Source organism: Peromyscus californicus, unplaced genomic scaffold (assembly GCF_007827085.1).
Source record: "Peromyscus californicus insignis strain IS unplaced genomic scaffold, ASM782708v3 Scaffold_17__1_contigs__length_78620276, whole genome shotgun sequence".
Classification (NCBI taxonomy): domain Eukaryota; kingdom Metazoa; phylum Chordata; class Mammalia; order Rodentia; family Cricetidae; genus Peromyscus; species Peromyscus californicus.
In genome coordinates, this window is record NW_026294469.1 from 21,186,923 (window position 1) to 21,200,782 (window position 13,860).

The 13,860-nt window shown below is 39.2% G+C and overlaps 1 protein-coding gene across 3 annotated transcripts in view; it reads right to left on the reverse strand.

The window, feature by feature from the left end:
• Slc25a46 (solute carrier family 25 member 46) overlaps positions 1 to 13,860 on the reverse strand; it is a 33,415-nt gene that overhangs the window by 3,713 nt on the left and 15,842 nt on the right. For 2 of the 3 annotated variants that reach the window (XM_052741752.1, XM_052741751.1), the window contains exon 7: positions 12,406 to 12,463. In XM_052741752.1, coding sequence (XP_052597712.1) covers positions 12,406 to 12,463 — 58 coding nt within the window. Of the gene's footprint in view, positions 1 to 10,900; positions 10,931 to 12,405; positions 12,464 to 13,860 lie in introns of all 3 variants that reach the window. The other variant, XM_052741750.1, reaches the window with a different exon arrangement.

Genomic DNA, 13,860 nt, shown 5'->3' on the forward strand with positions numbered 1-13,860 from the left:
AAGTAAGCAAAGAACATGAAAAGTATAAAATTAAAATACAGCGAATGATCATACCAGAAATGTGGAACACCACAGAACAAAACAAACCAACAAATTATAGGCATAGATGAGTGAGGCATAGGCATAGTCAAGGCATAGATCTGATTTTCAACAAAATCACAGAAGAAAACTTCCCCAAACTCACATACAGATACAAGAACCACACAGAATACCAAATAGACAGGAGGAGAAAAGAAAGTTAGTTAAAAGAGATGATATATTACAAAGAAAGTGTATTGGAAGCTGCAAGAGAAACAAATGCAAATCACATATAAAGGAAAACCCATCAGAATAACAGCTCAGTGAAAACTCTGAAAGCCAGAAGACTCTGGAGCAATGCATTCTCAGTCTTCAAAGACTATGATAGCCAACCTACACTAATATACCCAGCAAAACTACCTGCCATAATTGAAGAAAGAAAAACTTTCCATGATAAAAATATCCTAAAAATTTATATCCAACAAGCCAAACCTAAAAAAATACAGGAAGCAATATCTTTGATTTGAATGAGAATGGCTCCTATTTTGAATGCTTGGTCCCCAGCTGGTGGAACTTTTAGGGAAGGATTAGGATGTATGGCCTTGTTAGAATAGGTTTGTCACTGGGTGTGGGTTTTGAGGTTTCAAAAGCCCAGGCCAGGTCCAGTGTCTCCTTCTCTGCCTACTGCCTACAAATCAGAACACAAAGCTCTCAGCTACTGCTCCAGCAACATACCTGTTTGCCTCCTGCCATGCTGATCATGGACTAGTCCTCTAAAACTGTAAGCCAGCCTCAATTAAATGCTTTCTCCTATAAGTTGCCTTGGTCATAGTGTCTCCTCACAGCAATAGAACACTAACTGAGACACAATATTACAGGCTGAAGAGAAAAATGAGCATAGCAGATGTAGAAAGAGATACAAAGCCATAATTATTAAAATACATAATACTGAGAACATAAACAATACCACCAAAAATCAACAACACAGTGACATACCAGGTTAACATTAATTTTAAATATCATGGCCTCAATTCTCCAATAAAAAGAAAGAATGACTGAATAGAGCAAGAAACAAAATCCATTACCTCTTGTCTACAGGAAACACAGCTTCAAAGATAAGCACCACTTTAGAATAAATGATAGACAAAAACACTCCAACCAAATGAGACCAGGAAACAAGCAAGAGTTGCTATCCTAACATCTAGCAAAGTAGACTTCAAATTAAAACTAATCTGAAGAGAAAAAGAGGGAAACTTCATTCTAATCAAGGAAACAGTTAACAAAGACTGCGTTACTATCCTAATGCACCAAACTGGGGAACCCAATTGCACAAAAAATATACAACTGTATTTAAAAACAGATTAACATCAATCCACTAATAATAGGTGATTTCAATACCTCACTTTCTCCAAGACAGGTCATCTGGATAAAAAACTAACAGAGAAATATCAGCATCAATTGATAGCATACATCAAATGGCTTAACTGATGTCTTAGTCAACTCAAACTCCAAACAATATACATTCTACTCAGCAGCATAGGGAAGCTTTTCTAAAACAGACCACATCCTGGGACACACAAAACAAATCTTTACAAATTCAAAAAGACTGAAATCACTCCTTGCATTCAATTAGTCCACAATGCAATAAAACTTAAAAATTGACATCAAATAAATTTACAGTAAATATACACTCATGGAGATTAAACAACTCATTAGTGAATGATGAATGACAAAAATCAAGAAAGAAATACAAAATTTCCAGGAACTAAATGAAAACACAACACAACAAAACTTGTGGGACGCATTGAAAACAGTTCTATGAGTAAATGTATAGTTCTAAGTGCATGCATTAAAAAATCAGAAGGAGCCAGGCAGTGGTAGCGCACGCCTTTAATCCCAGTACTTGGGAGGCAGAGGCAGGTGGATCTCTGTGAGTTCGAGGCTAGCCTGGTCTACAAAGCAAGTTCCAGGATAGCTACGACTACACAGAGAAACCCTGTCTAAAAAAAAAAAAAAAAAAAAAAATCAGAAAGAGCACAAGTAAGTGGCTTAAAGATGAGACTCAAAAAGTTGGAAAAACAGGGGGCTGGAGAGATGGCTCAGTGGTTAAGAGCACTGACTGTTCTTCCAGAGGTTCTGAGTTCAATTCCCAGCAACCATATGGTGGCTCACAACCATCTGTAATGAGATCTGATGCCGTTTTCTGGCGTGTAGGCATACATGCAGACAGAACACTATACATAATAAAGAAATCTTAAAAAAAAAAAGTTGGAAAAACAGAAGCAAATCAAATCCAAACCCAGTTGATAGCAAGAAATAATAAAAATCAGAACAGAAATTAGTGAAATAGAAACAGAAAAAGAAAAGAAAAAAAAACTCAAGGAACCTAAGAGCTGGTTCTTTGAGAAAATAAACAAAATTGACAGATCCTTGATGCAACTAACCAAAAGAATGAGAGGACCCAGATTAACAGAATCAGTAATGAACAAGGGAGACATTAAAACATACACAAAAAAAATTTAGAAGATTATAAAGGAATGTTTTAAAAATCTGTACTCCATTAAGCTGGAGGACCAAAAAGAAATGGATGACTTTCTAGATTTAGCCAAACCACCAAAATTAAACTAAGAAGTCAACAACCTCAACAGACCCTAACAAATGAGACTGAAATTATAATAAAAAGCCTTCCAGCTAAAAATAGTCCAAGACCAGATGGACTTAAGCAGAATTATACCAGACACCCAAAGAAAATCTACAGCCAGTCCTTCTTAAACCATTAAAAAAACAAACAACAACAACAAGAGCACTCCCAAACTACTCCTACAAAGTCACCATCGCTCTAATACCAAAACCAGGTAAAGACACAACAAAAAGAAAACCACAAGTCAATCTCCCTGATGAGCATAAACTCAAAAATACTCAATAAAATACTTCCTAACAGAACAAAGACACACATCCAAAAGATTACACTATGGCCAAGTTGGCTTTATCCCTCAAACACAGAGATGGTTCAACATAAGCAAGTAAATAATGTAATAAACCACATAAAGGGGCTTACGGACAAAAATCACATGATCATCTCCAAAGATTCAGAAAAAGACTTCGAAAAATATCCAACATGCCTTCATTATAAAAGTCCTAGAGAATGTGGCCTAGAAAGAACATACCTCAACGTAATAAAAGTTATTTACAAGAAATGCACAGTGAATATCTTCCTAAAGTGAGAAACACCTGAGCAATGCCACTGAGTTCAAGAACTAGAAAGGATATCCACTATCCCCACTCCTTTTCAACACTGTGCTTCAAGTACTGGCTGGAGCAGTAAGGCAAGGTAAGGAAACCAAAGGAATACAAATGAGGAAAGAAGACAAGCTCTTCCTATTTCCAGACAACATGATACTATACATTAGAGATCTCAAAAATTCAGCAGTGCTGCAGAATACAGAATCAACTTGCACAAATCAATTGTTTTTCAACATACCAAACAACAGAGAAGGAGATTATGGACACACTCCCATACACAATAACCTCAAAGAAAATAAAATATCTAGGAATAACCTAACCAAGGAAATGAAGGACCTCTACAATGAAAACTTTAAACCTCTGAAGAAAGAGATAGAAAAAGACACTAGAAAATAAAAGACATCATGTTCATGGATTGGTGAAATTAATATTGTGAAAATTACCATCTTACCAAAAGCTGTTTATGTAATCCCAATCAAAATCCCCATCTCATTCTTCACAGAAATAGAACAAAAATTCGTATGGAACCACAAAAGAGTCCAGATAGCCAAAACTCTGAGCAGAAACCAACGGAGGAATAGCATTGTTATATAAGATCTTAAGATAGATTACAGAGCCACAGTAACAGAAAGAGTATGATACTGGCACAGAAACAGACATATAAACAAATGGGGAAAAAATTGAAGATCCAAACATGAATACATGTAACTTCAGGCACCTGATATTTGACAAAGATGCCAAAAACATAAGCTAGAAAAGAAAAGAAAAAAAAGTATCTTCAACAAATGGTGCTGAGAGAACTCAATGTCCACACATGGAAAAATTAAATTAGACCTGTACTAGACTACCACCTTGTACAAAAACTAACTCCAAATGGATCAAAGACCTAAACACGAAACCTGAAACACTGAAACTTCTAGAAGAAAACACAGGCAGTATCCTACAGGATATAGGTGTAGGAAAGGTCTCCTGAATAGAACTCCACTTGCCCCTGAATCAAGCCCCACAACTGACAAGTGGAACGTGATAAAACCAATAATGTTCTGAACAACTAAAGAAACAATCGGGTAAAGAGGAAGCACACAGAATGCGGGAGACTCTTTGCCAGCTACACATCTGACAGAAGATTCATCTTCATAAAGAACTCAAAAATAAAGAGTTAGAAAGAAACCCAAAAAACAAAAACATAACCCATTTTGAAAAATGAGCCTGGGACCTGGACAGACAGTTCTCAAGAGAAGAAGAGAAAAAAAGAAGAACAAACAAACAGCTAAGAAATATCTCAAAAAATGCGCACTGCTCATTGTCCCTAGCTATCAGGGAAATGAAAATGAAAACAACTTTGAGATTTCATCTTACCCCGGTCAGAATGGCAGATCAACACAATGAAACAACCTACACAAATGCTGGTGGGAATGTGGAAAAGGGAACCCTCATTCACCGTTGGTGGAACTGCAAACTGGTGCAGCCAGTATGGAAATCAGTACAGAGAATTCTCGAAAAGCTCAAAATTAACCTATCATACGACCAAGGTGTACCACTCCTTGGCCTACGCCCAAAGGATTCAACATCACACTCCACAGATACTTGCCTAGCCAAGTTCACTGCTGCTCTATTCACAATAGCTAGGAAACCAAAACAACCTAGATGTCCTACAACTGATGAACAGATAATGAAATGTGGTACACACACAATGGAATAGTCCCACCAGCTGCAACACTCAGAGAGCAGGCCCTGCACCTCACCAGGGCAGCACAGTAGTCAACACTATTAGCACAGATGTAGGGGAGCTGGCTCTAAAACTGTGAGCATGGGAGAGCTGTCCTCATTTCCCATCTGGTAGACCAACCCTACAGCCGCCCAGACCCAGACCCAGGGTTACACAACTTGGCCTGCTCCAACATCCACCCCATTTATGATCTGCTGGAACATGTGAAGGGACCTGACCCACAGGCTCAAAGCTGCAAGATCTCCACAACACAGGGCGGCAGCGGGATGCCCAGGAAGAATCCTAGTGGGGACCCAGCATCAAAAGTGTAGTAGAGACCAGGGGCCTCCAACCAAACCAATGACTCTGCAATGAACACTTGCAAGTAGAGATGTATGGACAAAGGGTATATGGTGTGACTTGTTGGGTCACACTGCAGCTTCCATGACGAGATTTTTAATTCCATCCCTTTTTTTATTTTTCTCCTGAATTTTGTTTTACTGAGGGTGAGGTGCAGGGGTGGAGGGCAGATGTGAAGGGACGGGAATGAATGGGATCAAGATATATGATGTTAACACATTAAATGAATTTTAAAAATTTTTAAAAAAGAAAGAAAAATGAAATCATGAACTTTGTAGATAAATCATTAAAACTAAAAAAGACCTTATTGAGTGAGGAAACTCAGGCCTAGAAAGACAAAAATCACATGTTCTCTCACACTGGAGGTCCTAGCTCCAAATCTTCAGATGTAAGTACACATCCTGTAGTAAATGCAGAAAACAGGAAAGGAAAAGGGGACCACTGCCAAGGTAAGGGGGCTGGGGAGCAACAGAGGGAGGAAAGCAGAGCACAAGTGATCTAATCAGGGAAATGGGGCGGGGGGCTCTACAGGGAAGGGGAGGGAGGTGAATTCAGAAGGGCGGAAGGGAAAGAGGAATAGCTGGGTACAAGTACTCTGATCATAGAAATAGGAAAGGGGTGCTATTTAGGGAGGGGGAGGGAAGTATATACAGAGAAAGGAGGGAGGAGGGTAAAAGGAATCATATTATTAACTATCTTTTTTTTTTTTTTTTTTTTTTTTTGGTTTTTCGAGACAGGGTTTCTCGGTGTAGCTTTGTGCCTTTCCTGGATCTCGCTCTGTAGACCAGGCTGGCCTCGAACTCACAAAGATCCGCCTGCCTCTGCCTCCCGAGTGCTGGGATTAAAGGCGTGCGCCACCACCGCCCGGCTTAACTATCTTTTTTTTAAATCTGGGGCTGGAGAGATGGCTCAGAGGTTGGAGAGCTGGCTGCTCTTCCAGAGGAGTACCCACATGGCAGTTCACAACTGACTATAGCTCCAGCTCCAGGGGATCCAATGCCCTCACACAGACATACATGTAGACAAAACACCAATGCACATAAAATAAAAAGAAATAATTAAAAACAAAAGACCTATAATACACAGAATTCTGCGTATAATATACATATATAGTTTAAATAAACTTTTCTCATCTTCCCTGACAATGCTACCCCCCAATAGCCAAAGAACATCTAGCGGAAACCCCAATACCAGACATGAGAAGTTCTCTTTTGAGTTGTTGGCCATGACTGTCGAAGAGACTCTCAAAACATACAGCCTATTGCTATTGCCCTTAGTTCCCTCCCAAAGGGGGAAGGTAGTCCCTATTGCTGAAGACCTCATGTAAACTGAGGCCCAAAGACCCCTGATCTGGAATTGGCCTGAATGCCTCCTCCTGGAAGAGTAGCTTTCATGGTACTAGAAGTTGCCATACAAACTGCCAAAGGAGGGAAGCAACCAGCAGTCCAACTCAGCTATGATGCCTATGAACCACAACAACAAGCATGGCAAGATTACCTTAAGGGGGCAGTGGTGGTACACACATCTTGGTGGTAACCAACAGCTCTCTAATTGGACTTAAGACCTACTAACAAGAGGGAAACCATGCCTGGTGCCAGAAACCTAGCCAACTACTTAGTGTTAGGAAGTCATGGATCGTGGAGAAAAACCTACAACCACCACTTTACAAAACCAGCATAATCTAAAAACAATCTAAACAATTGTCCTTACCCACAGATAAGCAATCCTTAACAAAGAAACTACTTTTTGCATCAGATGGAAACCATTACAGAAAATCATAACAAATCAAAATGCAAGAATTATAGATTGCAGTCCCAGAGGATGGATATATTTACAAACCACTCCTACACCTAAGGTTCAGCAAAAATTGCAAAGAAGGGGTGAAAGATTGTAAAAGCCAGAGGACCAATGACTTTGCTGTAAAACTGTGACTCCTAGTAATGTCAGAAGCTACACCCATAAAGTCTAACCAACATGACTAAACCTGAGCTGAACAAGGACAACACCAACGGAAATGCCAAAGTGGATGGAGGAGAGTTCATGAGGCCTCAACCCTACACAAAAAAAAACTACAGGCAACTAAGAAACGCTGAGAGTGGGAGAAATAGTCTTCCCCAGGGAAAAGCACCCCAACTGGTTATCCAATACCAAATGGTCAGCCCTGAAAACATACATGAGTATCATTATATAGACTGAGCAATTATATTTAGGAATATATATGTCTATACATATACATATATGAAGGTAACAGCAAATAAAGGAGATCATGACTTTGAAAAGGAGCAAAGAGGGATGGATATGGGAGAGTTTGGAGGGAGGAAAGAGAAGAGGAAAATGATGTGATTATATTTTATTATATTATATTATACTATATTATATTATATTATATATTATATTCTCAAAAATAACAGAGAAAGAAAAGAGAGCAATGAAGTGGAGAGCCAGTCTTAGTGGGGAACTGAGATATGATGGGGGGAGTAGAAAGCCTGACTCAGCTGTTTTAAGCAAACTCCTTAGAACACTCAGAAGCAACACTACGTGAGGAGGGAGGCAGTGGAGGCTGTTTAAAAATTCTGATGCATGAATTTAAATGCTGTCTCCTTACTGGCTGTGTAATAACTTTACTATACTTAACTTCTCCTAAGCATCAGTTCAGCATTCTAGAAAAATGAAAGGTAGTATAATCTATCATTTATACAGCTGTTCTGTAACAGCTTCCTCCAAGATTCAAACATTCCATCCTGTGAAAGATCCTAAAAACAGGAAGGTAAACAACTCAAAATAGCTTCAGGAAGTCCCTGAAACTGACCAGATTAATTAGACCCCCTTCCTGCCAGAGTAAGCAATAAAAGCTGAGAATCATTCCTCAGAGGAGTAGAGTTGACCTGCACAGAAGACTCTCAGACAAGCTAAGCTGCTAGGAAGATTCTCAGATAATACAAGCTGCAAAGAAGGCTCTGAACCCAGACCTGCTGCCTGGAAGAAACAGAAACCAGCCAGCTGCCTGGAAGAGGTTTAGACCTACTGAGTCACTTGGAAGGGACACTCTCAACCTGTTGAGCTGCCTGCAGGCTGTGTACTGTGCTCCAGGTTCCCAGCTTTGTGCACTGTCACCCATGCTGCTGTAGACTTTGGTGATGAGGCTGTCTTCGTGTCATTTCTGATCCTGTGACTGACCTCCCACCTACATTCCTGTAAGTAACTCCAATAAAACTCATTGGTTTCACCAAGACAGACCTTGGTGGTATCTGCAGTTTGGTCTGCGTGGGCTTCCTAGGTTGGGTAAGTAGATGTGTGTTACAGCTCTCCAGGAAAAGTTTTGTCAGAATAAATAAAAGAGGCCTGGTACTCAGTATGTATTCAATGAATGTTAAGACTAACATCACCTGAAATGTCTGCCTTTTCATAATTTTAGTTAGGAATAGAATGTTTATGATACAAATAATGCTTTAGAGTCAAAAACAGAAGAATAGAATATGAAATTAAAAATGGCAATAGCTATATTATGCTTTCAGATCAGTGTATAAATATTGGCTTCTAGTCATGTGGGAAATACTGCTTCATTTTAAGCAAAAGATCAAACTGATGCAATTTATTCTTTAAGGTAATACCGTCTATTGTGCCAAGAATGACAAAATCAGAAGTTAAGAGTGATGGTTATAAGTTACTTTAGGTCTCCAGTGAAGAGACAATGTGGTCTGGCCTGGGGGCAGCAGTAGAAGTCAACAACTCAGTGTGCTTTTAAGAGCAGAGTTATGGGGATTACTGCTGGACTACATTAAGTGTCATCAAAGAAACAGTCAAATGGCCAAGGGGCTGGAGACGTGGCTCGGCTGGTAAAGTGCTTATCTAGCACACATAAGTCCCCCAGTTAGATCTCCAGTCCTACGTAAACCCAGGTGTGGTAGCATATCCCTGTAATCTCAGCATTTGGGACTGGAGGTCCAGAAGTTCAAGGTTGACTATCTAGCAAATTTTAGGCCAGCCTGGAATACACAAAAACCTGTCTCAAAAAAAGGCTCAGCAAGGCTGTTGGTGAGAGGACTAAAAGGTAAGGAAAAGGTGCCACTTTACTGAGTTGAGGGACATTGCAGGAATTACAGTCTGAGAGAAAAGACCAAAGGCTCATGAATCTTGGCATAAGTAAGATGCTAAACCAGATTACAAGAAAAAGATCCAAGCTAGACACAAACTAGTAGTCCTCATAAAACAGCTATCATTTGAAACCTTGAGGCTGAAGGAAGTTCACCTGACTCATTAGCCCAGTTTGCTGCCCCTGACCATGGCCCCTTCCTACCAGAATTTCTCTTCAATGTCAATAGCCAAAGTGATTCTAATAAAGATAAGAACCAGATTACATCACTGCTCTGCTCAAATCCACATCTCGGCCATGGGCGGCTAGAAGCTTACAAGGCACTACAAAGTGCATCATACTGAGGCCCCTCTTACTCCTCTGACACAATCAACTAGTTTCCCCCTGGTGTAGTCAGAGCCAATCCTTGCAACTCATCAAAACCAGGTGATACAATCCCACTTAAGGGTCTTTGCATTTACTTTCCCTCTACTCAGAATGTTCTTCACATAATCATGTCTTTCTCAGCCTTAGACTTTTGCTCAAATATCACCTTCTCAGTGAGGCCTCACCTGATCGTCTTTCAAAAACATTAATTGCCCCTCCTACCCACAACATATCATCCTTGCTTCTCTCTCTTTAACACTGACAACTTTTCTCACAGATTTCAGATGTCTTACTGATGTCTATCCTCCCCACAAGTTTCTACATGCTACAGAAGTAGAGGATTTTTGTCAATATTGTTTGCTAATGTATTATACAAGTCCACAACCCTCTCTGATACAGATCATTTCTCAATAAATGTTGGATGAATTAAAAAAATAAATTTAAAGAAGATGAAAAGGCAAGTCAATAAAAACTTTGATATAAGAGTATTCTGAGAAGTCTGAAATTGATCTTGGGATTCAATATGGACCCTAATTTTAGTAAAGAGACAGGACGGCTGTAAATTAAACACTAAACTTTCAAGTGCATATAGACAGAACGCAAGGACACTGGATAATGGATTGGTCACTGGGAAGTAGCTCCTACTTAAGGATGTCAAACAGTGGTTCTTCTGATGATCCACATATCTTCAAGGGAAAACAATGTTCTCTAAGAGGTCAAGGGCTCCCTACAAGGGCACAGTACCACAGATGATATGCAAATGAGCAAAAGAAGAGGGAAGAGGGAGGGCTTCTGGTTAGGAGAAGGGACAGTCTTAGATGCTTATTGATGCTCCAAGAGCATGATGGCCTATTAGTTATGCAGAATCAAAGCCAAAAACCAAAGACCCTAAAACTACAGTCTGCATCGTGATGACGACAGCAAGTTAGTGCTGATAGAAAGTGGGGTGCTCCCTGTCAGGGTGAGGAGGCTGCCTGAAGAAGCTGAGTCTGAGAGGAAGGCTAGAACAGACAAGATCCACAGGAGTAAAGAGCTGAGCACAGATGAAAACCAGAGAGGGCCCAGGCCTGAGACAGGCATAAGACAAGGAGTGACGGAAGAAATGAGGCTACCGACAGAACGATGGTCACCAGGGCAGAAACCTGAGAAAAGAAAGAGAGGCTGTCAATACAAAGGGAGTAGAAAGGGAAGCAGGGCCCTAACAAGTGAGACACGGAGGACACACACAAGTACAGTGTTAAAACAGACAAGAAAAAAGGACACAGGAAAACCTGCTGCTGCAATCCAGATACTTACATAAACACACAAATTGCATTACTAAAATACTAGTTCTGTGCTATGGAAATAAAATTACAATTTAAAATGATTTTTAAAAAACTGTCTAGAGTCACAGTTCTAATTTAAGTAGACAAATGTGGCTGTGGCAAGTTGGTCCCATGCTAAAACCTCTTTCCTGATATAGCATGTTGCTTAGTTATTTTGCCCTAAATTATTATCTTTCTGATAGTTTTTCTTATCTTTAAAAATGAGACTACCACATAGACTTCTAACCCTGTAGACTACACAGTACCACCCAAATGCAAGAAGACAGGCAATCAGGTTTGGGTCATAAGATGTTAATTTCAGTTAACCAAAGTTAGTTCTAACAGCAACAGCAAAATCAGAGATTAATGATGTAGTGGGGACAGCAAATTAAGAGAAAACAAAGCAAAAAACCAAAAGGCAAGGCTGGCCCAGAAAGCAATTTATAGAGCAGGCACTGACCCAGGCGGGAAAAGGATCCTTGAAGTTGGGGGCCGGCAACAGAACACACGCTCTATAAGCAAGCACTTTCAGCTACAGCTTTACCTGTAAAAGATGGTGCGGCTACAAAATTCAATTCAGTGGGCTTGGAGTGCCACCGTGTGGTTAGAAATAGTAAAACAAGCAAGCAGAATTTAAATGCTAACAGGAAACTGCTTAAGCTTTGTGTTTATTGGCCAACAATGTTCCATCAGAGGGATGTTTAAAAATAATGCTGCTAAGAACAATCAGACTGCATCCCACAGAACCAGGGAGGCTACATAGCAGGGGGACCCTAAGATGACTGTGGCTTAGAATAAGTTTTGGTTTTACTCAATCACCGGGCAAGCCTCAATCAAACATTTCACTATTAGGATAAGAATTTGTACTGTATCAAGCTGATAATAGAAAAAAAATAGTAAAAAAAAAAATGCTGCTAGTAAATTACCTACGGGTACTACCTACTGACTGTTAAAGTGATTATTTCTTATGCTCAGATAATTATTAACCAACTTGCTATAATAAACCAACTTGCTATAATAAGCCATAAGCATTTTAAATTGTTCTTACACATTGAAAGAGAGCTATATATATTCAAAACAAGTCATAGTTTGGGTTCTAGGATACCTGAATGAAGAGTACAGTTTGTATGGAAGGGAGAAAAATAATTAAAACTGTAAGTGTGACCCAAATTTGCAATGGAAATATTACACCAGTAGTAATGTATGATAAATACATGGTATCTGTGAAGTAAACATTTAAAATCAGACATATGCAGTACACTGAATGTTCTAAAAGTACTTAACAAAAAAGTTACAAGAAAAGAACAGCTCACCTGTACTGTTTCAATCAGACTTGCTGAATAAAAAGGCATGGCCACCATGTATGTTAGGCTGCAGAAATAAAACCAGACTTCATCAGTACAACAAAATCAGATGGTTATAATGAAATCTTAAGATCTGTTTTAATGTATTCGCCTAATTTACATTCAAACCCAAAATGATCTTTTTCAATTTTTCAACTGTACTTTGAAACTAGTGAAATTAACTCAGCATGTTGAAACACAGAGTACTTTATTGAACAAAGAGGAAATTAAAAAGTAATAATAATATAAAGACAATTTGCCAAAAAAAGAAAAACTAGATTATACCTTTAGCAGAATGTAGGCTCATTTAGGATTAACTGTGTGGACATCTACCTGCACATAACTAATGCTGACTGAAATCTTTTTCTGAACCTTTTGGATGAACAACTATTCCACAGTCTGGTGTTTTAGTAATAGCTGTACAAGAATGATTTTTGCTATTATCCTATTCTCACGTTCTACTTTTACATTTCCCATCAGCAGAATTAGGCCAGCTTCAACTGTGAGCAAAGTTCCCTTTTATTATGAAAAACTAATATTGTACAGCTTTCCAAAGTTGTTTCCTCAGCCATACAGTAACATTACAACCTTGCAAGCCTGCAAAGTATAGTTACTTAAAACCATTCCAAGGGTGGGGCTAACCTCACCAACATCCTTAGGGGCCAGGTCCTCGTAAGTACTGGCCTCCACCATGAATGGAACATCAGTAACTATGTACTAGACTGTCCCACAGGGGGAGCCAGCAAGCTAGAGGAATTTCCAATTCACAATCTTAAAAATAAATAAATAAACTTCCAATCTATAAAACTAGTTACTGATGTAAATCACTAGGTGCCTTTAGACTAGACTGTAATGTGACTCATTTTGAGCTTTCTCTTCACCAAATACATATATTCCTATCTCTGACTGAGAACAAGACAAATGTTTAGCATCCCTTCTACCAGAAATGCTTAGATCTGGTGTATTTCAGATTTGGGGATATTTGCATATAACTAACTAGGTATCTTGGGGATGGGACCCAAGTCTAGATACAAAATTAATTTATGTGTTATACTCATTTTACCCACAAAGCTGACAGAGTTTTTACATAGTATTTTCTATGTGGCTATATCCCGACACCCCATCCCTAATTACACAGGATCAGGTTAGAGATATTCAGAACATTTGACATGTCGTGTTGGTGTTCAAATTCTTCAGATTCTGGTGTATTTTGGATTTCAGATGTTTGGCTTACTACAACACAGAGTAGTAATTTTGTTTTGTTTTGTTTTGTTTTTTCGAGACAAGGTTTCTCTGTGTAGCTTTGCACCTTTCCTGGAACTTTGTAGACCAGGCTGGCCTCGAACATAGTAGTAATTTTATCTAGCTAGCTATAAGCTGGGTCAAGGGACTGGGGAGATCTCAGCTGATGGAGTGCTTGCCATG